The sequence below is a fragment of the Orbicella franksi genome, chromosome 3 (genome assembly GCF_964199315.1).
Source record: "Orbicella franksi chromosome 3, jaOrbFran1.1, whole genome shotgun sequence".
Taxonomy (NCBI): domain Eukaryota; kingdom Metazoa; phylum Cnidaria; class Anthozoa; order Scleractinia; family Merulinidae; genus Orbicella; species Orbicella franksi.
Window position 1 is genome coordinate 18,439,761 of NC_138147.1, and position 23,895 is coordinate 18,463,655.

At 39.7% G+C, this 23,895-nt stretch overlaps 2 protein-coding genes across 3 annotated transcripts; both read right to left on the reverse strand.

Annotated features, from left to right (window-relative positions):
- Positions 1 to 1,318: 1,318 nt before the first annotated feature.
- On the reverse strand, positions 1,319 to 9,763 carry LOC145482648 (transient receptor potential cation channel subfamily A member 1-like). The gene is made up of 10 exons (XM_081461257.1): positions 9,160 to 9,763; positions 6,907 to 7,250; positions 6,253 to 6,565; positions 5,503 to 5,830; positions 5,192 to 5,388; positions 4,642 to 4,968; positions 3,205 to 4,045; positions 2,712 to 2,915; positions 1,888 to 2,069; positions 1,319 to 1,574 (listed from the first exon to the last, which is right to left on the reverse strand). Exons 1-10 carry the CDS (start codon positions 9,486 to 9,488, stop codon positions 1,319 to 1,321), a joined length of 3,321 nt encoding a protein of 1,106 aa, XP_081317383.1. The 5' UTR covers positions 9,489 to 9,763.
- Positions 9,764 to 11,971: 2,208 nt separating this feature from the next.
- LOC145482578 (transient receptor potential cation channel subfamily A member 1-like) lies at positions 11,972 to 23,663 on the reverse strand. 2 transcript variants are annotated; one of them, XM_081461173.1, is made up of 10 exons: positions 23,243 to 23,663; positions 21,638 to 21,981; positions 21,128 to 21,440; positions 20,236 to 20,563; positions 19,310 to 19,506; positions 18,272 to 18,598; positions 17,129 to 17,978; positions 16,570 to 16,773; positions 13,930 to 14,111; positions 11,972 to 13,274 (listed from the first exon to the last, which is right to left on the reverse strand). In XM_081461173.1, the coding sequence occupies exons 1-10, from the start codon at positions 23,560 to 23,562 to the stop codon at positions 13,055 to 13,057; spliced, it is 3,285 nt and encodes a 1,094-aa protein (XP_081317299.1). In that variant the 5' UTR covers positions 23,563 to 23,663; the 3' UTR covers positions 11,972 to 13,054. The 2 variants fall into 2 exon arrangements, 1 of the variants encoding a protein (XP_081317299.1); XR_014048781.1 differs by lacking the exon at positions 11,972 to 13,274 and having other exon boundaries at positions 14,024 to 14,111; positions 16,106 to 16,773.
- Between the last annotated feature and the right edge of the window lie 232 nt (positions 23,664 to 23,895).

The following is a 23,895-nucleotide window of genomic DNA, read 5'->3' on the forward strand; positions in this document are numbered from 1 at the left end:
CAGAAATTAAAATTTTCAATCAACTGATAACTCAAGAAAAATTTTCGAGGGAATTTAATTTTGAGGATTGATCATTTTTGCGTTGTAGAACTAATTTATTAAAATAGGGAAAGGCTGGTCTTTCTTGCCGGTGGGGATCGACTTTTTGGCGATTTTTAGGCTGTCGCGTTGATAAATTTAAGCGAACGCAAATAAATAAAAAGATTCCTTGGATGCCGACCTATTCTTTTTCTAAAAACTTGTCGAAAGTAAAGTTGTTCAATTATTGTTAGATTGTGAATAGCTTTTACGTTTTCACGCTATTCCCGGTAGCATATGCAGTATCAAAATTTCCCAACGTTTGAACCTAAAAGGGCTCTCAAGCTAAGAGAAGTGTAGTGTTTGTTGGGTTGCCTGTGGCAGCCTGTGACAAGTATTATGAGATAGGTCTTGTGGTTAGAAACATGCGGGCGTGAAAATGGCAAGAGCGAGTTATACTGTCTTCAATGCGGCTTAAAGGCGAATAAAGGAGTGTTAGAACAAGGAACAAGGAAACAGGAAAGATCTGACAGAGGAGGAAGAAGAGAAAGAAGAGGAAGACGAGATAGACGGAAGAGAAGGAGGAGGAAGAAGAAGGAGAAGAAGAAGAAGAAGAAGAAAAAGAAGAAGAAGAAGAAGAAGAAGAAGAAGAAGACAAACTGAAAGGTACCTCTGCAGTCAATGAGAATTTTTTAATGTAAGTAATGACAAACTATGAGATACTCTTCAAGATGTAAATTGATATAGGAAAGAGATTGGATGCATTAACAATGTGCCATCATTGTTCCTCACATCTTCCAACAGCCGTCCAATACATAATATCAAATTATATTGTTTCTAAATACAAGAAACTTAGGCTCGAAAATGGGATTCCGGTCGTCATTTTTTTAAAACTGAGACTTGCAAACAAGTAACTGGAAACAGTCAGAGCAATGTCCGGCTGGCGAGTAAATAGGTGCATACTAAATAATCAACCGTTTTTGGACTTTAATCCAAATGTCTGGACTTTAGTCAATTAAGATTCACTCGGTTTTATTGCCCCAATAGTTTTTCCGAAACTTTTAGAACCTCCTTATGTTTACATATAATTCCCCAGCTAGTTTAGAAAAGTAACCATTCGAACTGAGTTTAACTGATTCCAGTCCGAAATGTTGTTTGCCTGGGACATCGTTACGAGAAAATGGCTCTGTTAGGTATGACATAAACCAAAGATTTATCTCCAGCATACAAAGATTTATCACACTGTATCTCGTCATTCAATGTCTATTACTAGGGTCCTTTTTGTTGCATTCGTCGACAATCACACGGCAAAGTGGGCAGCTATGGCATAGTGGTTAGCATCATTCGAAGTGACATCTTCACCGCGCATGTCCACGCCGGTTTTGGCAGCTACAGCCAGTAGAATGTTCCGCTGATCATGGATCGTGTCGATGATTACCTTCAGCCGTTTCTTGGTCTTCGCCAGTTCCTTAGCAAGCTGGCCAAGTCTATCTTCATCCTCGTTTCCAGATATTTGCTCTTCTTTGTCAAGGTCTCCGTCTTCAAAGGAAAATCTTCTGTGGATAGCAAATATAGAGGTTGTTTTCAAAACAGTGCGTGAAGATATGATTAGATAGACATTTTAACAGCCTGATCTAACAGACAGAGCCACAGGCCTGCCTCCGAGTTGCTGTTAAGAAGCTTTGAAATATCACAAACTTCATGCTTATAAAGGAGCAAGTTAAATTCCTTTACCTTTATTACTGAACCAAAGTTAAATGGTGAAACAAAATGGGTATATTAGTTCATTTCTGTCTTTCACCGAGGACCATCAATCGCAAACGAAACGAACCGTTATAGGGTTTTCCACAATCCTACACAGATACTCACCGTGACAAAATCTTCTTTTCCACATAACGTCCAGTTATCACCAACTGAGGCTTGTGAAAACGGCGTGTGATGAATTTTGGAAAGTTTCTCTCAACTCCGAAAACGAAGTCAATGAACTTTCCTTTATTCCTCAGAAAAGCATATTTCTGTACTGATTCAATGTCCCCCACGGCTAAACCGACCTGTGAGAGACATACAAGTGCGCAGTTATTGAGAAATATGAGAGACATACAAGTGCGCAGTTATTGATCACCATGGACAATTAGTGGAAAATGGCGCTATATAAATGTATATTTATTTATTTATTTATTAACGGTAGCCTTTTAAAAGGGCATTGTGATGTCATTGTGATCTCAAAAGTAGACTAACTCTTTGAAAGTAAATGAAGTCATACTTCAGTCGAACGCGAAAGTTCATAAAAAGTACAACTAGTGAGAAACGTTTTTGAGGGTACATATTTCCCATCAGGTGGGTAAAAAGAATAACTATTTTAACATTTTGGAGACCTATTGTTCAATTTGTCTTTGAGTTCCCATGCTCCGGTTGCCTTATTAATTTAGCAGCTTTAAAGTCTTAAGGGTTAGTGGTGGAATGGTTGGGCTCCTAGTTACCACTGAATAGATTTGTTCTTTCCGATCCCGAATGAAACTCCTCCACGCTATGCGTAAATCACAGCCTCCCGACAGTTAGGATTTGTAACAAGTTTCCGTTGAATTTTACTTGCTTGTTCATTATGTGTGTGTCCCGACTACGTAAACCATTGGTAAATACTTAGATACTGCAATATAGTCACTAATGTTTTCACTCTCAATCTATTTACTCACCAAAAGGTTCATAAGAACAATAGGCATGGCAAATATGAAGAGGCACAGGAAGATAAACGATGATTCTCTGTAAGGTACAAGATGCGCATGAGATACTGGATCCTTTTGTTCTAGGCTGTCCACCAACATAGTGGTATAATCTAGTTCGCCAACAGTCATCACAATCACCTTCACTAGCGTCAAGAAAAAGGTGTCGAACGCGTCCTGAAAAATAGAAAATGAATAGACCATTGCCGAATTACTTTAGCCTCTTTCTCAAAGCGAGTCTTGGTCCCTATCCTTTCATGTGGATCATTCATTCACGTGCAAATTAAACTCATTTTCAAATCAATGGTTGTGTACCTGACCTCACTTTGATAGAGAGGCTTAGGGCAACTCGGAAATGGGCTATTTTTATATCAGTCCAACAGCGAGGCAAGGCAAAAATTCGCTGCTGAGTTCTAGCAAACTGACTTATACCTTAGACGTTCTACACACAAAAACAGAATTTTACCTGCTCCCTGAAGAGTATGTAGAACACCACTGAGAAGGCAACAGCAAACAGCATGAAAAGACTGATGGTTTTGAGCACCGTCATTGCTACTTGAAAAAACATTGTCACGTAGATGCCAACATGATCCAAAGTCTGTGCGAACAATATCAGGTTACAATAGCCCAAGAAAACGGCAACTGCTCCTATTTGCCAAGTGACCCTCGTGTCACCTCGAAGACTTGACAGGACTCTGGACACGTAAGGAAGTATGAAAACTATGGTTGACACGTAAAGGACCCATTCCAGTATGTTTGTCCACTCTTTGAAGTACGCTGCTCGTTGGAGACATATCTGGTAAAGCTCTTTGGCTAGATGTAATAATGCAAATACCAGGATGAGATATGGGACTATTTTATGGAGTGCTTCTTTCTGCTCGAACATGCCATCGTCATCGTCTTCATCGTGTTTGCGCTTGAGGACAATCTTTTTCCGCTTATCCAACATGAAGAACGTCATCAGAAACAGGTATAATGAAAATATGGCAAGGTTTGTCCAGTAAACGAACCATCCATAACTGCGCCACTTGATCTTGAGAAGTTTTCTGCAAAGATCATGCACCAGGAGATCCTTTTGTTTGTACCTCACCATAACCATGAGGCCGAAGAAAGGCTCCTCGTTTGGTCCACTTTGATCATCAGGGCCTGGATCGAGCAGACGAAAATCATAGTCAATAGAGCGTTTGGTCAGAGACCTCTGGATACAGCGATCCATGACGCACTTGGCAGCATCTGGGAACCGTTGAATTAGCTTCCCCATTCGATTCTGACCATCAGGGCACTTCGCTGACAAGATCTCTCTCCATCTAGGAACAGAACGAAGCAAGGTATCACCATATGTTTATTTTGGCATGTGAAATAATCAAACATCAAAGTGGTCTTCAATGGTTGGCCAACAATCTAACAATTATATCGTATGCTTGAAATAACTAAAATTTTGCTTTCACTTGCAGTTCAATGCTCGAGTTTTTAGCACACAAATCAAAGCTAAACCGTGCAAGACTGAGTTTTAACTAACATTACTACCCATTTATACTCTAATCACCTTGAAACGATCTTAATAAACACAAATTAACATAGCATCAAGAGCGATCATCTCGTTTATTAATACAGGATATATCATAAAGAAAATAAAGCAGTTAATAAAGAGAAAATTAAAAAAGCAAAGTTGAAATAGCTGCCGTTGACTGGCTCTTGCATAACTTACAAAATCCTAAATAGCGTACTAGCCCCTTCGGGATTCATGCCTGCAAGCACGTCTAAAATACTTCTACCGTTAACACGAATCATACATAACGAACATACACCAGTGTAATTAGCAAAACGTTACAAAACAAATTTGTGAGGTCTTCATTGAAGAAAAAATTGCACATGCAAGAGGTGTATGAACTTTCTTATTTACCTATAATTATTAGTAATTGCCATGACAACGTCTCCCTGTTGATTCTCAATGGCCACGTCCAGGCAGTTAAGTCCATTTTCATTCGCCTTCAAGCTGGCTTGTCGATTTAGGAGGATCTTTACAGCTTCCACTTGACCACACGCGGAGGCAATTAGGAGTGCTGTGTTCCCTGTTTGATCTTGCTGATCGATATTGGCCTTCAAGTCGAGAAACATTTCAATTAAGCCACTGGCACCTATCTTAGCAGCAAATATCAGAGGCGTCCAGCCGTAGGCATCAAGACTGTCGACTTGTGCACCCATTTGGACAAGGATTAAACAGATTTTCCTGCAGAGAAATAAAAGCTATAATTCTCCAGATCACTGAGTGCAATTAAGGCCCTAATTTCTCTAAAGAAAAGGTTGCAATTTATGTAAATCGTTAGCACTTCCCTTCGAAAACTGAGTGAAGAAACCTCTACAGAATGCAATTACTGAGTGCAAACTTAGCAAAGCTAATCTTGCTGAAATTCAGTATATGACTGCTTGCATTGACCGCCTTGTTGCCTTACTGTTTTCCATTTAACGCCGCGAAATGAAGCGGTGTTCTGTTTTCTAGATCCTTTTGACAAACACAGGTGATGGACGCTTTGGTTAGAGCTTCAACATGGCGGGCCTTTCCATTTTCAGCAGCTATGTGTAATGGCGTCTTTCCAGCATCATCTCTCAGCAAAGGGTTCGCTTTCTTTTCCAACAAAACGCTCAGAAGCTGAAAAATTAGACAGAAATTCAGTTAAAAGCCTCGCTCAATGACGTATTTAAGTCATTTATCCTCAGGTTAGTGTGATGTACTTGCATTAAAACGAAATCAAGCTGATCTTACCTTTATGTTTGTAGCTGACGCGGCGTAATGCAGGGGTGTTCTTTCATGTACGTCAGGAAAATTTATAATTCCTGAACCACATCTCTCCAGCAAGAGCTTTAAGACGTCTTCCTTGTCGTTTTCTACAGCCAGATGAACACAGCATCTCTGGTAATTGTCACGAGCAGCTATCTCGGCACCGGACTCGAGAAGCATCTTGGCACAGTTTGCATGACCAGCGGCTACAGCACAGAGAAACGGCGTCATACCGTCGGCGTCCGAGGAATCTATGAACGCGTTGTTCTTGAGAAGAAGCTCGATGCATTCTGGGTTTCCAAACGAAGCGGCACTGAAAAAACGCAAAGATAAAGCAATATTTTATTGGTCACAGGCAAAAGAGGATGAGAGTTAACACCTCATATAGGTCTTATTCTCAAAGTAAACGTCCGTTACCTTGGACAAAATTTAGTGGCAAGAAACTAGAAAAAAGATGCTTATGTGCCCTCTGCGGGCTGTTGGTTATTGTTCAGCCACTAAATTCTAATCGAATACTCATAATTCGGCGTAGAAATTTTGAACAAAAGAACAGCATTAATTCATAGTTTCTGATTCCGACCCGTTTCTTCAAACAGAGCTAGCGTCAAATGCTTTGAAGAATTGAAAGTTATGAAACCAAGCAAGTTTACCTTGCTTTAAGAAGAACTACTCCTTCAGTTTCCTGTTCTATTTACAATGTCCTTTTGTGCAAAACTCCAGCTCTTGTGATCCTACCTGTGTAGCGGAGTTCTTTGGTTACAATCCTTCGTGTTTGTTTCTGCTCCTCGTTTGATGAGTAATTCCAAAATCTCTTTGTTTCTTCCATTGGACACCACATGCAAAGGAGTCTGATGGTGTTTGTTTTGAATGTTCACGTCAGCACCATGCTGCAGGAGGACCTGACAGATGGACACGTGACCTTTCTGAACGGCTATGTGAAGTGCTGAGTTCTGGTTTGCGTCTTGATTGTTTACGAACTGTCCGAATTCTAGATGATCCTTGGTCGACCGCATAGCGCTAACTGGGTAACTTAACGTATTCCCCAAAGCTGAAGTGAAATTCAAAAACGACAACAATATAAAAAAAAGATGCAAAAACACAGCAACATGAGAATTACAACACTTTTGTGAACTTCCTCTTCTGTGATACTAGTTTATTTACATGTAGGAGCCACGAATATGGCAATGATGCATCATTAAATAATGAAGGCTGGCCGGGATGGCAGCCTTCCCTCCTGCCAGCCTACCAACCATCCAGCCTGCCAGCCCGCTTGCCAGCCGGTCAATCGTTCAGTAAAGAATGTTAATTAATTGTAATTAGTCTCTAGAGAATACTATTGGGAAGTGCAATACGGCTAAGATTTGTATCAATCAGACGTCCATCTCTTACCAGTCTGAAAAATCAAAGAAACAATGTTGATGTTGACCGCGTTTGTCGCCAGATGAAGACAAGTATGTCCCTGTTTTGTGCTAATGTTAATACTGGCTCCATTATCGATGAGATATCTACAAATATCCTCGTATCCTCGACTGATGCCTATGTGAAGAGCAGTCATTCCTTGCTGGTCCGTTGCGTCGATTTCCAGGTTTTTCGCCTTGAGCAGTCGTTCGACTGTCTGTATGTGGCCAAATTGCACCGCAACATGAAGAGGGGTACAACCCTTCGACGAGGATGTGACGTTTGGTTTGGCTCCCTCCTTCAGCAAAATATCGATGGCTTCTAGAGCATTAGACCTAAGTGGCATCATGAGAGAGAAGGACGGAAATTAGCATTACTTAGTTACATATTTAATTGGCTACTAATCCCTTGAATTCTAACCTTTTTGTTCAATGCCTTACCTCATATGCAAGGTCGTTTACCTATAGATCCGCTATCGAGTCGCATTTAACTACAATATTGTACTAGAAGAAAATATTTAATTAAAAGGGGACCTTCTCATTATTCGAGGTCTTTTTTCTCACACGATAAAATAAGTATGACCAGCGGAAATAAACAATAATAAGAAGAGTAAAGTACTTATTGTGAGCTCTTTCATCTTTGTGCTCGAGCCCATACGATCTTATTGAAACGTCGATTTTAACGATTTCTAATGTTTCCCAAAATCAGAAATTGATGTTCTTTGTTTTAAAATTCATTGGCGTCACCAGTCATTTTGTCTATAATTGATGATCGCCAAAACTTATCAGAAATTGAATGTCACAAACTTGTGCTTGTGATTCGCTGGCCAATTTTGTTTTAATTTCTACTCTCAACTTTCTATTAATTACACATCACAATTGGTTCTTCCGGCGCAAATACACAGTAAATGTAGAAGCAAATCAAAATAATGCAGTATTCATTTGATAATGAAATGCAGAATGAAAATGAATTCGAATTTAAAAATTTAGCATCAACAACTGAAAACGTTTTAGAAAATGCATTGTCAAATAATATAGATTCAAGTTATTATCTCAGTGTAAACGGAATGTGGTGAAGTGTAATGTATTTCAAGATATGAAGTATAACTTGAATGAATGTTTTGTTAGTACTGTGACAACTTGGAAACGTTCATTTTGTTGAATGTGCAAGTTAATTATCAACAAATTTTATAAGTATACCTTGAACGTTTGAGGAAATTGTTTCTTTTTAAACTCGTGGATACGCGAAGCGTAGAAACGTGTTTCTTGTGGGGACTCCGATGTACAAATATGTCACTCACTCACTCACTCACTCACTCACTCAGGTGTAGACACTGTTCGTAATCAGTCGGCCCGAAGGAGAGCGCCCGAGGCCGACGCCATGTTGGAATAGTAACCGAGCCCGACGTCATATTGGAATAGTAACCGTGCAGTCAGCGCGAGCCTCGCTATCGTTTTTGCGCGGTTACTACTCAAAGGATGCATCGTGCCAGCCCGAATTGATGACTTTGTAGCTTTTACACGACCATTAATGTTAGGTGTTTCGCTAAATTGAAGTGGAGTTGACTTCGAATGTTCGAATTAGTACTATGGCCAACTTGAGAGCTGAATTTTATGAGCATTTGACTCGTCCAGGCGTTCAAAATGACCAGGAGATGAGCATTTGTTTGCCGGAAAGGAGAGTACTCTATGATTTCTTTGGCATAAGACAGTGTCCTCTGTGACCCAAGAACCCTTAGCCTTTACCACTCTCTGTTCAGCTGCAATTTTGCCACCCTAGCTATTCTGTAATATGTGTGCAACAAAAGCCAACGAAAAAAGCCTACGCTTTGTGAGATAAGTGCGACCTTGCATGGTACGAACCCGGCTTGTTTTAACAACCTTTGAAAATACACCAGTAATTGCAAGCTCACCAACATGTTTCATCTCTAAATTACTTAATCCACGAGTTTTACGATAGGTCTCCTTTGATTGAATTCAATTAACAGTATACGCCTTTTGCAATACCCTCTCAAATAATATTGCTAAGAACGGTAAAGGGATGAATTAAATCAAAGCGGAACCTAAATTAGAAATCTCTTACGTTATCTTCTTTATGGCACTCAGTCCAATTAGAGAACACAATGTGGATGTATGTAAGGCTGAAGTGTTTTTCATTTTCCTGGTCAACACTACCACTCAACTAAAACCCCAGTGTTTTTAAACGTTACATGATAAAAATAGTAACTATTTTGCTCATATTTACCTGGCAGCAACATGAAGTGGTGTCAGTCCTTCTTTGCTGTAAACTTCGACGCTAGCGCCAGCTTTTAACATGAAGTCGATTACCTGAACGCGGTTCCTTTTCGCTGCGTGGTGTAGAGCGCTTAACCCATTCTGATCCAAAATGTCCGCCATGTTTTTCGTCGATGAGAGATACGCTTGGATATCGGCCACTTGTCCGTTGGCCGCGGCTTCAAACAGATTGTTTATTTGGCGCGAAGAGACCACCCACTCGAAATAACTTCCATCTGGGGCGCTTTCATGGTCTCCGGGAGAAGACAGCAACGGGGAAGGTGCAAAGTCGATATTCATCGAGTGCAACGCTTGAAATCCAAGATCAAGAAAACCGGAGAAACTCAAATTCAGAAAACTAGCTCCAGATGGAGACAGATTTCAAGCGAATGAGTAACAGCCCTGCTGAAACTTGTGGACGGTTCCACTGGCAAACCACGTTGTTGCGAGTGCAATAATTTCAGAGGAAATCAATGCTAGATTGCAAAATACTTGCATGTTTCCGCCTTTAAGCGAGAGAACGTTTGGTTCTCATTGTTTTTTTCAAAAGACGTTTGAACAGTGTGAGTATTTTCGTTGGCAGCTTCCGACACGTTGGATTTCTTTAAAATCATTTATCACGTAACTATACACGGTCGTAACTTATTTCCATAACAAGTACCTGTTACCTGACGTGCTGTCTTTGTAAGTAGCGTAATGCTTTTGGTTAGTGTTGTGGCTAGGGTTAAATTTTTAAAAATATTTCCGAACATTCTGGCGTTCCTGGTCTTACTGCATGTTCATTGGAAAACAATTTGGACGCAATAATCCCAGCGCGAGGGGTCAATACCACACTCCTATTAGTTCGCTCTGATCATGGGCATGCAAGTTAACCTGGACTCTCTCTTTTCCCGCCTAGGTTCAACCACTATATAGCTCGGGAAAGCTCAGAGACTTTACTATTGGGCAAGTAAAACACAGCCTTTATCAGTTTGGAGTTGATAAAGGTAAATTAACCGCCGTACGGAGTTAGTGAAGCTGTGACTCTCAATACATTAAATGTAACTTTTTTGCAAGCATATTAGTAAAATTACGATGACTCTTAAAAGCCATGCAGTACACCTGTTACCAAAAAAAAAAAAAAAATCACGATGTCTTGAGTCAGAAGCATATCACCTGCTTGAGCTTGAAGTTACAGTGGAACCCCGTTAATCCGGTCACTAACGGGCCACAAAAATCTGGCCTTGTTAACGGGGTGGCTGTATCTTAGCTCGAAATAAATTCATCTCGTCGTCGAAGTTAGATTTGCTCACGCCATCAGATCGCATTATTGGCTTACACAAACTGTAATTGTGACGTACTTTAACTTACGTATACTGAGTTTGATATCCTGCCTACACTAGCTATGTTACAATCGTCGATAAGTTCTTTATTTTTCCTTTAAAAAATTACATTGTTGGCTAGACTTCTAACAAGTCTGTTTACTCATAAGCGTTATTGTGTATAGCTGGCCATTAAGCGATGGCACTTCTACAGTGAGCACGAAGAGGTGAAATAAGTTACAATTTTAAAAATCCGGCGAAACAAATTTCTTTATGACATTAGGCAGGCCGTACGGCCTTTTTGTCGAACCTCTCGCCTGCTAAAGTGCTCTCGTTCAAAATTAAAAAAAAAAAAAGAAAAAAAGAAAAAAAGAAAGTAGAATATTTGAGATAATAAGGGGACTAGTCAAAGAGTAGGCACCTTAAGATACCAGGACGGGACGAACCAGGACGGCTACCGGAAGTAAATTAACTCAACTGGGCACGCGCACGAGAACTCTCGACTCATCTCTTTGCTGTCCTCATGTCGTCGAGGACGCCATTTCGCCCGACTAGCCGTCATATCGAAAACGTGAGTATTTTGCACTTGTTTTGCGCCGATAACTGTTCCAATCGACTTTATTCTCAGTTATATTGATAGGAAGGTTTATAAGGTTCACAGTTTTCGTGATTGTAGTGTAGAATACCACGCTGAGATAATGTGAATAAAAATATTCCTCGTCTCATCGTTTGTGTTTCTAAAGTCACTGTTAAGACGCTATCACGAGTGTGCAAGCTCAATACAAACTGTATGCATTGAGAATACATCAGTGTAAGTACAGTCGATAAAATGTTGTAAGAATGAATGCCATGGAGCATCTATCGAGGAAATAAAATAAACATTTTCAAACTGATGTTTAGGTGTTTTTTTATACTACCCGGAACTTGATGCAACGTTTGTTTGATTTTTATAATGCTTGTTACAATTACAGATGAAAATTGAAACGTTCACCAAAAGTCAGGATTCTTCGGCGACAGAATTTCCAAACGCTTTAGTGGTAAAAAGCCATCTGAAGCAGGCCGATCAGATTGTTCGTTTAATTTTTTCATGCGGAAATTATGGTTTCTGTATTAAAATATTGACAGATGTTTGCTTCGCTTATAAAGAAAACGAAATTCAACATCGCTGTTCACTATGATCGTTTAAGCCTAATAGGATAAGATTTCTACCATCTCTTTTATGGTCTAATAGATGTCATTGCTTCTGTGAATAGCTTGTACGAGGTTCGAATTATTGACGTCGCCGTCCTTTGCGAAAATGCACATCTTAAGCACTTTTGTTTTTGGCGACACGACGGGACCCGCGAAAGTTTCCCGCGTCCACTGCCGTTGCCGTCCTAGTATGGAGGAGAGAACGGGAGGTAGATGAGGAGCAGAGAAGATTAGGTCATCAACTTTTGGAGCTGGGAAAAGAGATGAGGCATATAATTTTCGACAACTTATAGGATTGGTCAGAGTATTTTATATTTGAAATATAGCATAAATGAAAAGCAAAACTGTTTTTATAGATCTCAAATATACCATCGATCAAATCGTGTGCTTATTAGTTGATTATTCCCAAGAAATGAAATGTAAGTCCAAAGTCTCTTTGCACACCACATCTTGGTTGACTAAGACAATGTGTGGAGCAAAACAACTGACTGACAAGCCTGACGCGTCTTCGATACAAGAACACATTATGGGCTCATTGAATTGTGCAACTAAGGCTCCCATTTTTATAGCTAAGGGGTGGACCACATAGTTTCTTACTATCATTAAAATTGGCAGGGTAGCGCAAGTAAGTTTTGGGCAAAAAGAAAGGGATCATCATGTGTTTTTCATGCAACATATTCCCATATACATCGTCTACCCCCTCTACCATCTTTTGGACTTTTTAATAGTCCCTTTTTGGAAACGCTAGACCTGCAAAAGACTTCTACATAGCTTTCGTTTGAACATTTATACAGTAGGGTTACATACAAAGTCGTATAAAACTAAGCTGGAATCGATAGGGTTTAAACCAATCCTAAAGTTAAGGGTCGAGGCAAAAAAATCTCTGGGTAGGTTTTAGTTAAGAGTTCTGCATGGTTACTGCGTGAGACATTGGTCTGGATTCTTTTTAATCTCCATTTAGGTTGAGAACTGGCAAAAAATCTAACAATGTATTTTCCAAAAACATGTGCAAGAAAGCTGGACTGTGTTTCTTCTACAGTGTAATGTCATAAAATTAAAGCGTAAAACTTAATATGAAATTTTTAAAATTTCTTCTCTGAACTTCTTGGTCAAAAGGATTAAAAAATTCCGAATCGTCTTTTTAAATCGGTTTCAAAGTAAGTCCACTGCTCACACAATTTTTCTAATTATTATGAAAGTAATTTGCTCCAAAATAAAAATCTCAGTTAACCTAATTTTCGTTTAGGATGTTTACACCAAGGTCTGCCGGGCCTTGAACAAACACGAAAAGATGGGTTCACTGGAAAATGACCTTCATGTAACCAGCTGATCCACATTCCTTCACATAATAACTACAGATCTGGCAATCTTAGCTCAGATGACGATCTCGCTATCTTCCTCGTGAGCATCCACTCCTGCTTTGGCAGCTAACGCCAGTAAAATGTTCCGCTGGTCATGAATCGTGCCAATGATTGACATTTGCCGCTTCGTGACCTGCGCCAGTTCCTTGGTAAGGACCTCAAGTTTCTGTTCCTCCTCTAGCTCGGTTTTTGGATCTTCATCGCTGAGATCTTTATCGTCAAAAGTAAATTTCCTGCGCATATAGAAAATACCTTTATTACGTAAAGTAAGTGAAAAGAATTTGTTTCTACCGGTGAGCATAAAAACAGGTTCACAAATAGTACATGTGTGTACTTATGCATTGAATAGCTTTTGACTGGTATCGATCAGATGACTTGTATAATAATGATTACAATATTTTAATACTTGATTCTTACGTACAATTCAAGCTTATTGCGCTTTGTTCCGCTACTCTGTATGTTACAGACTACCAATCTAGAAAACAATAGCCTAAATTTGTCAAGTTTCTCCCTGGAACCAAACCTACACAATCACAGTATCCTAACTCCTTAAAGTAGTAAAGAAACAGCAACCTCACTGCATGACCATGACAATCGGTGACAGCAGTGTCAGCTATGTAATCTTAGAGATAATGCTAAGCAAAGCGGTCTTGTCGCCTAAAAGGGCCATGACATCGACTGGGCGTATCAGAAAAACAAGGCTCAAGTTTTCATATACAGCTAAGAGTAATTTCCAGTGAGTCAGGATACAGAGAAATAAATTCTTTTGGGGCAATTTGTATTTGTCAAGAAAACTATGCTCTTTGCGGATGTCAAAATAGTAGTTGTAACGGCTCTTAACCTGATCGATACCTTTGAATCCCCACCCACCCACATTCAGACACATACCCAGACGAAATTTTCCTTTCCACGTAACGTCCTGTTACCACCAACTGAGGCTTGTGAAAACGGCGTGTGATGAATCTTGGGAAATGTCTCTCGACTCCGAAAACGAAGTCGATGAACTTCCCCTTGTTCCTCAAAAACGCATATTTCTGCACTGATTCAATGTCTCCCACAGCTAAACCAACCTGTGAAAGTCAGGACACAAGCGAAAATTTGTGAACTGCGTGGAAAGTGGCAGTCAAAAACTATAGATAAAGCAAGTGCACCGTGTTATACCATAGCAACAAGTAAACAGCCTTATGAACGCATTGGTAGAGGAACGTTGGCTAGGTATTAACGACAATTAATGAAGAAAACAGGCAAACAAAGAAGCAAGAAAATAATCGAAATAATGAAAACGTGTTTATGCCTTAAGTTTCCTCAGTACTGACTATTACAAGTATAAATCTACCATATATGAATTTTCTCACAATTATCGTGAGCCCTGGAATATACAAGAACACGTAAAAAAACTCCACGTTTAGGCACAAAGCTATGGGTAATTCCATCATGGAGCCTTAATACTTTAATCTTTATACGTAAAACTGGACTCCAAACAGTTTTCAGGGCAACAAAATAAACAATGAACTCCCAACGCCGACAATGAACACTCTATTCTAATGCCAAATAAATCATTTTAATATATAGTAAAAGCTTTTCAATCAACCAGGAACCATAATCGGGGACGGAGACCGTAAGTCTTGGGATCCGCGCGCACCTATGATATGGGACAATTTTTCTATTTTTAGAACAAATTGCGCCATCCTGACGTCATATATCCGCGCGGATCCACGCACATGTCGGGGGCTCTCGCGTGGATGTTGTCACGTTGCGGGATCAAATGGTGAGCGTTGAGAGACCTTGAGAGATTATCTTGCGTATTTTTGCACAGCGATGGCAGGGAATAAGGCAGGGAATACGAACCAGGGCCGTTATATGTATTTTTATGCTCTGAGCTAACGGAAAAGGTGGGTTTTTCAGGGTCAGAAACAAGACTTCAATCTCCCGCTGAGAATGAATAATAAGATCTGCTCGCGCTAGTTGTAAGCTTACGCGTATGTTTTTGCGTTTGCTCTGACTTAGAATATAGCAAGAAAACTCTCTATTCTGGTATCGAGTTAATTTGTGAGTTTCTCAGACAATGGTTAATCATAATCAAAACCTGTTTTGATGGTTTCTTATTGTTTTGCTTGTTTGGTGAATTTGCAAAAGTTTCAGTTGAAAGGAAAGTCTGACGCGTACAATAAGCTCATTTGCATATAGTGCAGCTCGTGCACTTTCAAGTCCGAGTGACAGTCCGAGTCGGTGTTTTCATTTGTCAACAAATCTTGACAAAGATTTCTTTCGTTATCTTCTGTGCTGAGATGCTGCAACAAATTTCACGAACGCAAAAAATGCTACTGACATCATGCGTGTTTCTTCAACATAAGCATAGTGAAGTTTTACACTGCGAAAATGAAAATAGACAAGGAGTTTTGATAACTCGATCAACAAAATCGAAATCGTTATTCGAAGTTGATTAAAGAAAGCGTCATCGTAACTTTGCTGATTATTTCTGCTTTGTTCGCATATTTTCAGCTTAGCTTTTAATATGTTCTCAAACATTTATCAATCTTAAACATATTTAAAAACTATAGAGTTATTGTTTGAGTTCGATATACGTTTTCACACGAAAACAGTGCGACGGAAGTACAAATTTGTCATGTTTACTGACTGTACAAAACACGCATCGGCGGGCGCTCTCATTCATCGACAACAGAGAATTTACTGGATTTTTACGCGAATAAAACTGAGCATTATCTACGGACGGACGGAAGTTATTGGGCCTTGATGAAACATCAAGCGTTGCTTACAATTCAGGCGAAACTCAAACTAGCAATTATTTTGTTTTACTTTTTGGTCGCGATAGACTGGCAAATTCCTCGCAAGCGTGTGGCAAGAGGAGCTAGGAAATTATGAAATCCTGAAGCTCTGCTACATCTAAATATATCCAGCTAGTTTTTTGGTGTGTAATGGAAAAGCTGTTAATCTTCAACATATGTGAAATTTAAAGTGGAGTAATTTACAGCTCATGTAAAAGAAGCATCCGTCGGAACACAACTTGTCAGCGATATATATCTAAGCTTAAAGCGGAACATACCTAAATTCGACACTGTCTTACTTCACTCAAACTGGAGCAGCTTACGACGAAAATGCTTAAGCAAAATTCCAACAGACGTAAACGCGATGAGTTGTGGGCCAAAAACATGAAAAATTTCGGGAATATAGGACGCCATTTCCCCCCGCGCGACATCCGCAAAAATCCTCGCAGCACGTACGCGCATGTGCCGCAGGCGATGGCGCAATTTGTTCTAAAAATAGAATTATTGTCCCATATCATGGGGACAACCCCAATACTAGAAATGGCGCGCGCTTACTGTCTCCGTCCCCGATTATGGCTCCTGAATCAACATATTATTTGACAAATCTCTTTAGCTTCCTAAATTTAATGTGGTGCATGTCTTTAGATGTAGGGCCCTCTGGATTTCAGCATCTACTGAATACCCCCTCCCTTGCTTCAAAATACAGATTCCTTTAAAACTCGTCGTAAATACTATTACTCACCAGGAGATTCATAAGGATTATGGGCATAGCAAAGATAAAGATGCACATGAACACAAAAGAAGATTCACCGTAGGGCACCAGAGGCGCACCATTATCTGGATTCTTCGCATCTAAGTTGTCCACTAACATAGTGTCATAGTCTATCTCGCCGATGGTCATTACAAACACCTTCATAAGCGTCATAAAAAAGGTGTCAAACGCATCCTAAAAAAGAGACAAAGGTAATGACATAAGAGACCTGTAAAAATTCATATGATGACGCATGATGGAAAACCAATCCAAAATGGCAATGGGATGTTAAAAAGAGTAAATTCTGTTATAATCCTTCAGAAAACTTAAAAAAGCACGAGTTCTGTCAAAAAAGAAACATTTGGCTGGCCTTGACGTCAATGCCATAACAATAGCAAATGATTTGGGGAAACAGATGGCACGTCAAATTTTAGAAAGGGATAAATAAATAACCTCTCTTCAAAATTCTGAAAAACCTAGTCACACTAATTCCTAGTTGTCTCTTTGTACGCCCAATGGTTGTAAATAACTTCAGAATATAATATTTTACCTGTTCTCTGAAGAGTATGTAGAAGACCACTGAGAAGGCAACAGCAAACAACGTGAAAAGACCGATGGTTTTGAGCACCGTCGTTGCTACTCGAATAAACATTGTCACGTAGATGCCAACATAATCCAAAGTCTGCACAAACAAAATCAAGTTCATGTATCCTAGAAAAACGGCAACTGTTCCCATTTGCCAGGTAATCCTGGGATCGCCTCGAAGACTTGAAGCGCTAGGAAACACGTAGGGAAGCACAAACATTATGGTTGCCACGTAAAGTACCCATTCCAGTGCGTTTGTCCATTGTTTGAAATACTCCATTCGTTGTGTGAATATTTGATAGAGTTCTTTGGCTAGATGGAATGATGCAAATATCAGGATAAGAAATCCAGATATATTGTTGAAGGAGTCTTTCTGCATAAAGTTATCATCAATATCATCGTCGGAATCTTCATCATTGTGGGGTTTGAGGGTAACAAGTTTGCGCTGCGTTAACATGAAATACGTCATCAGAGCAAGGAACAAGGAATACACAACAAGGTTTGTCCAGTAGACGAACCATCCATAACAGCGCCACTTGATCTTAAGAAGTTTCCTGCTAAGATCATGTACCAGGAGGTCCGTTTGTTTGTGTTTTACCATAAACATGAGGCCGAAGAAAGGCTCTGCGTTTAGTCCACTTTGATCATCAGGTCCTGGATCGAGAAGACGAAAGTCGTACGTGATAGAGCGTTGAGGTAGAGACCGCTGGATACAGCGATCCATGACAGACGAGGCGACAACTGGAAACCGTTGAATCAGCTTCCCCATTCGATTCTGGTCATCAGGGCTCTTCGCTGACAAGACGTCCCTCCATCTGGATACGAGAAAAACATTCATACAATTACAGATTTTACAGGTATGAAAGTTCAAAATCAACTGGACAAGCTAGAACCTTATATTGTTTAGAGTAACGCATGCACATATTGCAGCTTGCCTGTTATTGGTTTACTTTTGCAAAAATTCAATGGTTGAAAGGGTAGACCAGTTTTTTCTTTTTTTGGTGGGTTGTTGGGGTGAGGTTGAGTAATTTCGGAGCACAGTTGACTCTGCTCTGCTGTTACAAGCAACTAAGGGATTTAACTTCAAGGAAATTTGGCATGTCTTCACCTGGCATTTTTTATTATAGCCATAATTACGTCTTCCTGCTGATTCTCAATAGCCACATCAAGGCAGTTAAATCCATTTTCATTCGGCGTCAAGCTTGCTTGTCGATTTAAAAGGATCTTTACAGCATTCACGTGACCTCTCGCAGATGCAATCAGGAGCGCTGTGTTTCCTGTTTGGTCTTGGTGGTCTATGTTGGCGTTTAAGTCGAGAAACATTTGAATTAAGCTAATAGCCCCTGTCTTGGCAGCAAACGAAAGGGGCGTCCAGCCATAGATGTCAGAACTATCCACTTCAGCACCCATTTGGAGCAAAATTGAACAGATTTTCCTGCGATGAAAGGTGAAAATAATATTCAAAAACCGGTAGAGAGTCTAGCTGACATCTTTCTTATAGGAAGCTATTCTAGAGAAACTAGGACACGATGGTGTTCTAACAGGGAAAAGTCATCAATGGCAGAACCGATCAGGTTCTTGGATTTCAGCAGAACGCGCGGTGTGTCTGCTAAAAGCAGTGGCGGATCCAGATCTTGAGCTAAGGGGGCTCCCGGTTTTTTTACATGCCCTGCCGGCTTTTCTTCTTTCTGCGATTTTTTCTTTTACCCAAATAATGGGTGGGTGCCTGGGGAGCCCGGGCCCCCACCCATAGATCCGCCACTGAAAAGGGCCGTAGAAACGGAAGTATTATTCCTTGAAGTTGTTATTGTTTTTTCTTCTCAATTTACGTAACAGCAGCACAATTTATTTGCCATGTTTTGAAACTACATTTGCAGGTCACAAAAATTTACACAGGAGTTTCAACCTGTCTCGGCTCTCTAATAGGGTTCTAGGAACAAATGATGATTCACTGATGAAGGCTAACGCTCCAAACGTTTGACCTTTTCACTTTAATATATAATTGTTTGGTAGAGTGCTTTCATTTTGTCGAACGTGAATATTTTAGAGTTGCCTGTTGTTTCTGTTTTAATTTAAAACGTGGCCAAGTGCGATGCTTTTGAATGAAAATGAGTCTGATCTTTAGTTTGCAATGCCAAGCCCTAACCTTTCTCCGTTCAAGGCCGCAAAATGTAGCGGTGTTCTACCGTCTGCGTCTTTTTGACGAACACTGGCGAAAGAAGCCTTTGTTAGAGCTTTAACATGGCGTGCATTCCCAGTCTCGGCAGCTATATGTAATGGCGTCTTTCCATTACCATCCTGAAGCAGGCAGTTCGCTTTCTCCTCCAACAAAATGTCCAGAAGCTTAAAAAATGAAACAAAAAAAGGAACTTTAAAATTGTAACGTGTACTAAAATAAGCTGTCATTTTGTCATGTTTCGCCTCATTTATTTGTGTGAATGCAAAAGAGGAAGTTTGGTTTAAGTAAACGTAATCATACGGTTTCGAGTTCAATTTGGAATTAATTTGCACGAGTGAGTTTTTCAAAAAACTGAAATTGCACGAGTCGCTTCGGCGAGTGCAAATTCGCCTTTTTGAAAAACTCACAAGTGCAAATTAATTCCAAATTGAACGAGAAAAACCGTATAATTACTTATTAATAACATAAACATGAAAAAATTCGCGTAGAGAAGGTGCCGGAAGATCTTTCTTTAAGTCATTTTTCTCTCATTCGAGAAAACTTTTTTCAAAGTTTCTGCACAAAATTTCCGTCATCATTTTACGTGGTATCCTTGGCTTAGAAAATTTCTCATTTTCTTTCAGCCTATCATAATCCAGAATTACGATGTGTAATTTGCACTGGTGTTACACGTTTTGCATTGGTGTTACACTTTTTGCAGTGGTGTTACACTTGAACTGCACTGCTCTCAGCCAATTAAAATCGACTAGTTTTTTCATGTGTATTATTAGGCTTGTTAAAGGGCTTACTCGAAGGAAACCTAGACTCTTTCATGCATTCATACATTTACAGTTTAGAATTTGGATATTTCATTTTCAAATTGATTGATATTTACAACTAGTTTTAGCTCTTACTCCTGTTTTTGCAGATAAAGCAGCGTAATGCAATGCTGTCCTTTCATGCATATCAGGAACATTGCAAAGACCTGGCCCAGATCTCTGCAGCAGCATCTTCAACACATCTCCCTTGTCGTTTTCTACAGCCAGATGAACACAGCATCTCTGGTACTTGTCACGAGCTGCGATATCCGCTCCAGACTCGAGAAGCAACTTTGCACAGTTTGTATGACCAGCGGCTACTGCGCAGAGAAATGGCGTCATACGATCAGCGTCCGTGTGATCTATAGATGTTAAATGCTTGAGAAGAAGCTCGATGCATTCTGAGTTTCCAAAAGACGCCGCACTAAGAAAGAGCATTAAACAAAAATCAATCGTTCAAGCAGTTGATCGATCAATAGATCGACTGATTTCTGAACGGTCAGTCAGAATGCTTGAACCGTCAGTCAGTCAGTCAGTCAGTCAGTCAGTCAGTCAATCAAAATTATTGTTCCCAGACTACCGGTTGAAGTCCAAAGCTTAATATTTGAAACGCCCCTTCGCCCACCTGCACATGAGGATACAAATAACAAATTAAAGTTCTCCTCATAGAACAACGAGAAGAACAAAAAGAACAACAACCACAACCAAACATTAATAATTAGGATATAAGCAATTATGACTGATTATGTTATGATTATACAATACACCTAATTCCACAATGGCAGTCAGTTTATTATTATTTTGTTACATGGTAATTAGCCCTCTTTGCCTCGTCAAATGTACAAAATACAAAAGAATGTTGAAGTGAAAATGAGGTAAAGATGGCTAATTAACATGCAAACAAAATAATAATAAATTGGCCGCTATTTTGGAACAAGGTGTATATTCTTAGACTTTCGCATTCAAGCCTATTCCCTGTACTACCTACCTGTGCAAAGGAGTTCTTTGGTTACGATCATTCGTGTTTGTTTGTGCTCCTTGTTTGATGAGTAATTCCAAAATCTCTCTGTTTTTTCCCATGGACGCCATTTGTAAAGGAGTCTTTGAGCACTTATTTTGGACGTTGACTTCAGCACCATGCTGCAAAAGGACTTGGCACATTGACACGTGACCTGTCTGAACAGCCATGTGAAGTGCTGAGTTCTGGTACGCGTCTTTTTGGTTAACAAACCGAATGACTTCTGGATTAGTTTCGTTCGACTGTATCGCCACACCTGGATACCTTAAACTATCTCTCAGAGCTGAAATGAAGTAAAAAATGGCAACAACAATAAACATACAAGGTCAAAGCTTTATTCTGCGGATACTCAGCATTTACTTCATATTGTTATCCTCAAAATTTACTTTTAATATAAACCGATGAGTTCAGTAAGTCTTCTTTGATTCTTAGACAGGAATAAATAGATTAGTTTGTTTTTAGTAAAACGTCCATACTCACCAGACTGAATCACCAAATCCACAATATCCGTGCTGCCAGCGTTAGCTGCCAGATGAAGACAAGTGCGTCCCTGTTTTGTGCTGATGTTAATACTGGCTCCATTATTAATGAGATATCTGCAAACATCCTCATATCCTCGACTGATGGCTATGTGAAGAGCAGTCATTCCTTGCTGGTCAGTTGCGTCAATATCCAAGTTTTTCGTACTCAGCAGCCGTTCAATGATCTTTTTGTGGCCAAATTGCGTGGCAACATGGAGAGCGGTACAGCCGCTCGAAGTAGACGTGACGTTTGGTTTAGCTCCCCTCTTCAGCAAGATATCAACGGCCTCTTGGGCATCATACCTACAAGAAAAAACATTTATCATATGGCTATCTCCGCAAGCGGGACAGTTAGGCCAAATTGCATAATCCTGGTAATACTATATCATTTATTATATGACTGTTAAAATTATTTCACCGTGATTGGCTAAGAGCAGGCCAATTTATCGTTAATTGTTAATTTGTTAACGCATGAGGTGAGCAATTTTCTCAGTCCTATAATCAAGAAGTAAACGTCTGAAGGCCCGCGCAATTTTGAGAGAATTTTTAAACATTACTCGTAGTGTAAATCCTTAATTGCACTCGCATTCATACGATTATCTATTGAGTGTTTTCACATGACGTCACGGCAGCCATATTGGTGTTCCAAAACAAAGAAACTGCGGCCATTTTGGTGTACCAAACCAATCCTGTGGGAGCTGAACTCTTTTCTTATGTAAACGCTTCCTTTTCTTCCAGTAAATTTGCATGTTTGCTGGACAAAAATGCTCTATACTTATTGACGAAGCTTGTTTGGTCATGGATGCCTGGATATTAATTGGCCTGGCTCTTTGTTAGACGTGTTTATGGACCTCCATTACCTTAGGGCGGTCCAAAAACGCGCAAAAAAACAAAACAAAACAAAGCAACAAAAAAAGAACTCTTGCCTTACCAGGCCATCTCAAAAATGGTGATTTGTCTTGATTTCTCATAGATGTGTTCATTCCGCCGGAAGAGTTTGCAACGATTGTATGTAGATATCACACTTTGGGACGCAAGCAACCAAACAGTATATTCGCTTTTAGTGTTGTAACCCGGGTATTGCCGATGAAAGAATGTAATGTTTAAAGAGTCTTTCTTACCATGTCATTGATTCATTTTTTGTCCCCTTATTTCGAATTTATTCAAATGTTAATGCTTTTTGACAACAAATATGGCAGAGCCGAGGTCATGTGAGCACGCTTTGTTGAAATCGTATGCAAATGAAATTTCTTGGCAATATTTTTATCTGAATTAGTCAATATAGGCGCTCCTAGCGAAAAACAAAACTGAAAAAAAAAAAATTTAGGCAACCATTGTGAACTTTGCGAAGGAAAAATTAGATTAATAGTTTCAATACTCGACGTGAACCAATTAGATTCTTTTCGTTTAATTACAAAGTAATATTTGTTTTCTGGTTATTTCGTTGCGTACTGAAAGGTCATACATGTTTGTTACCTAGACTGGATTTCTTTCATTCTCCTGGACAAAATTCAAAACTGAACTTTACACCACAAGAATTGTTAATTCTATAGCCGATATTTACCTCACAGCTACATGAAGTGGTGTTAATCCGTCTTTGTTGTAAGCATCAACTCGAGCACCTGCCTTTAGCATGAAATCAATAGCTTGAGCATCGTTGTTTCTTGCAGAATGATGTAGAGTACTTGCGCCATTTTCATCCAAAACGTCCGCCATAGTAGCCGTTGATAAATTAGTTTGGATGTCAGCAACTTGTCCGTTAGCCCCAGACGTAGTCGCAAGGAGATTGTTCGCTCGGTGTGGCAATGATTCAAATTCAAAACTTATACCATCTTCATCGGGAGAAGTCGCCAGCGACGAAGGAACGAAGTCGACGTTCATCATTGCGTTTGAATCGACTGAAATTGCCGTAGTTTATGAGGACCGCATTTTCGTGCGAACCGAACGCAAAATAAACATTGCCAAAGCATCGCATTGTAAAAATGCAAAACATTTGCATTAGCTCTTAACAACAGAGAGAGCTTAGGTTGCTTTTATTAAAGGTATTGTTTTCTTTTAGCTCTTCGACACCTTCACTTTCTTTTCGACCAATCGAGTGGTGGAGGCTGCACGTGTGATATTTTGCATAATAACATGATAATAAGTACGAACTGTACTGTCGTCAGTGGCTGTTACATTATTTTCGTTTCTATTATGAATATATTTCAGTTTCCATAT

Bases quoted from the DNA above. Each gene is read 5' to 3' on its own strand.
- LOC145482648 (XM_081461257.1), bottom strand. From the start codon at position 9,488: ATGAATATCGACTTTGCACCTTCCCCGTTGCTGTCTTCTCCCGGAGAC. The intron at 4,046-4,641 runs GTAAATAAGAAA...TTCTGTTCCTAG, and splicing joins GCAATTACTAATAATTATAG to ATGGAGAGAGATCTTGTCAG. The intron at 2,070-2,711 runs GTGAGTAAATAG...TGTCTCTCACAG, and splicing joins TTGTTCTTATGAACCTTTTG to GTCGGTTTAGCCGTGGGGGA.
- LOC145482578 (XM_081461173.1), bottom strand. From the start codon at position 23,562: ATGATGAACGTCGACTTCGTTCCTTCGTCGCTGGCGACTTCTCCCGAT. The intron at 21,982-23,242 runs GTAAATATCGGC...TTTTTCTTGTAG, and splicing joins CCACTTCATGTAGCTGTGAG to GTATGATGCCCAAGAGGCCG. The intron at 20,564-21,127 runs GTAGGTAGTACA...GCTCTTTCTTAG, and splicing joins CAAAGAACTCCTTTGCACAG to TGCGGCGTCTTTTGGAAACT.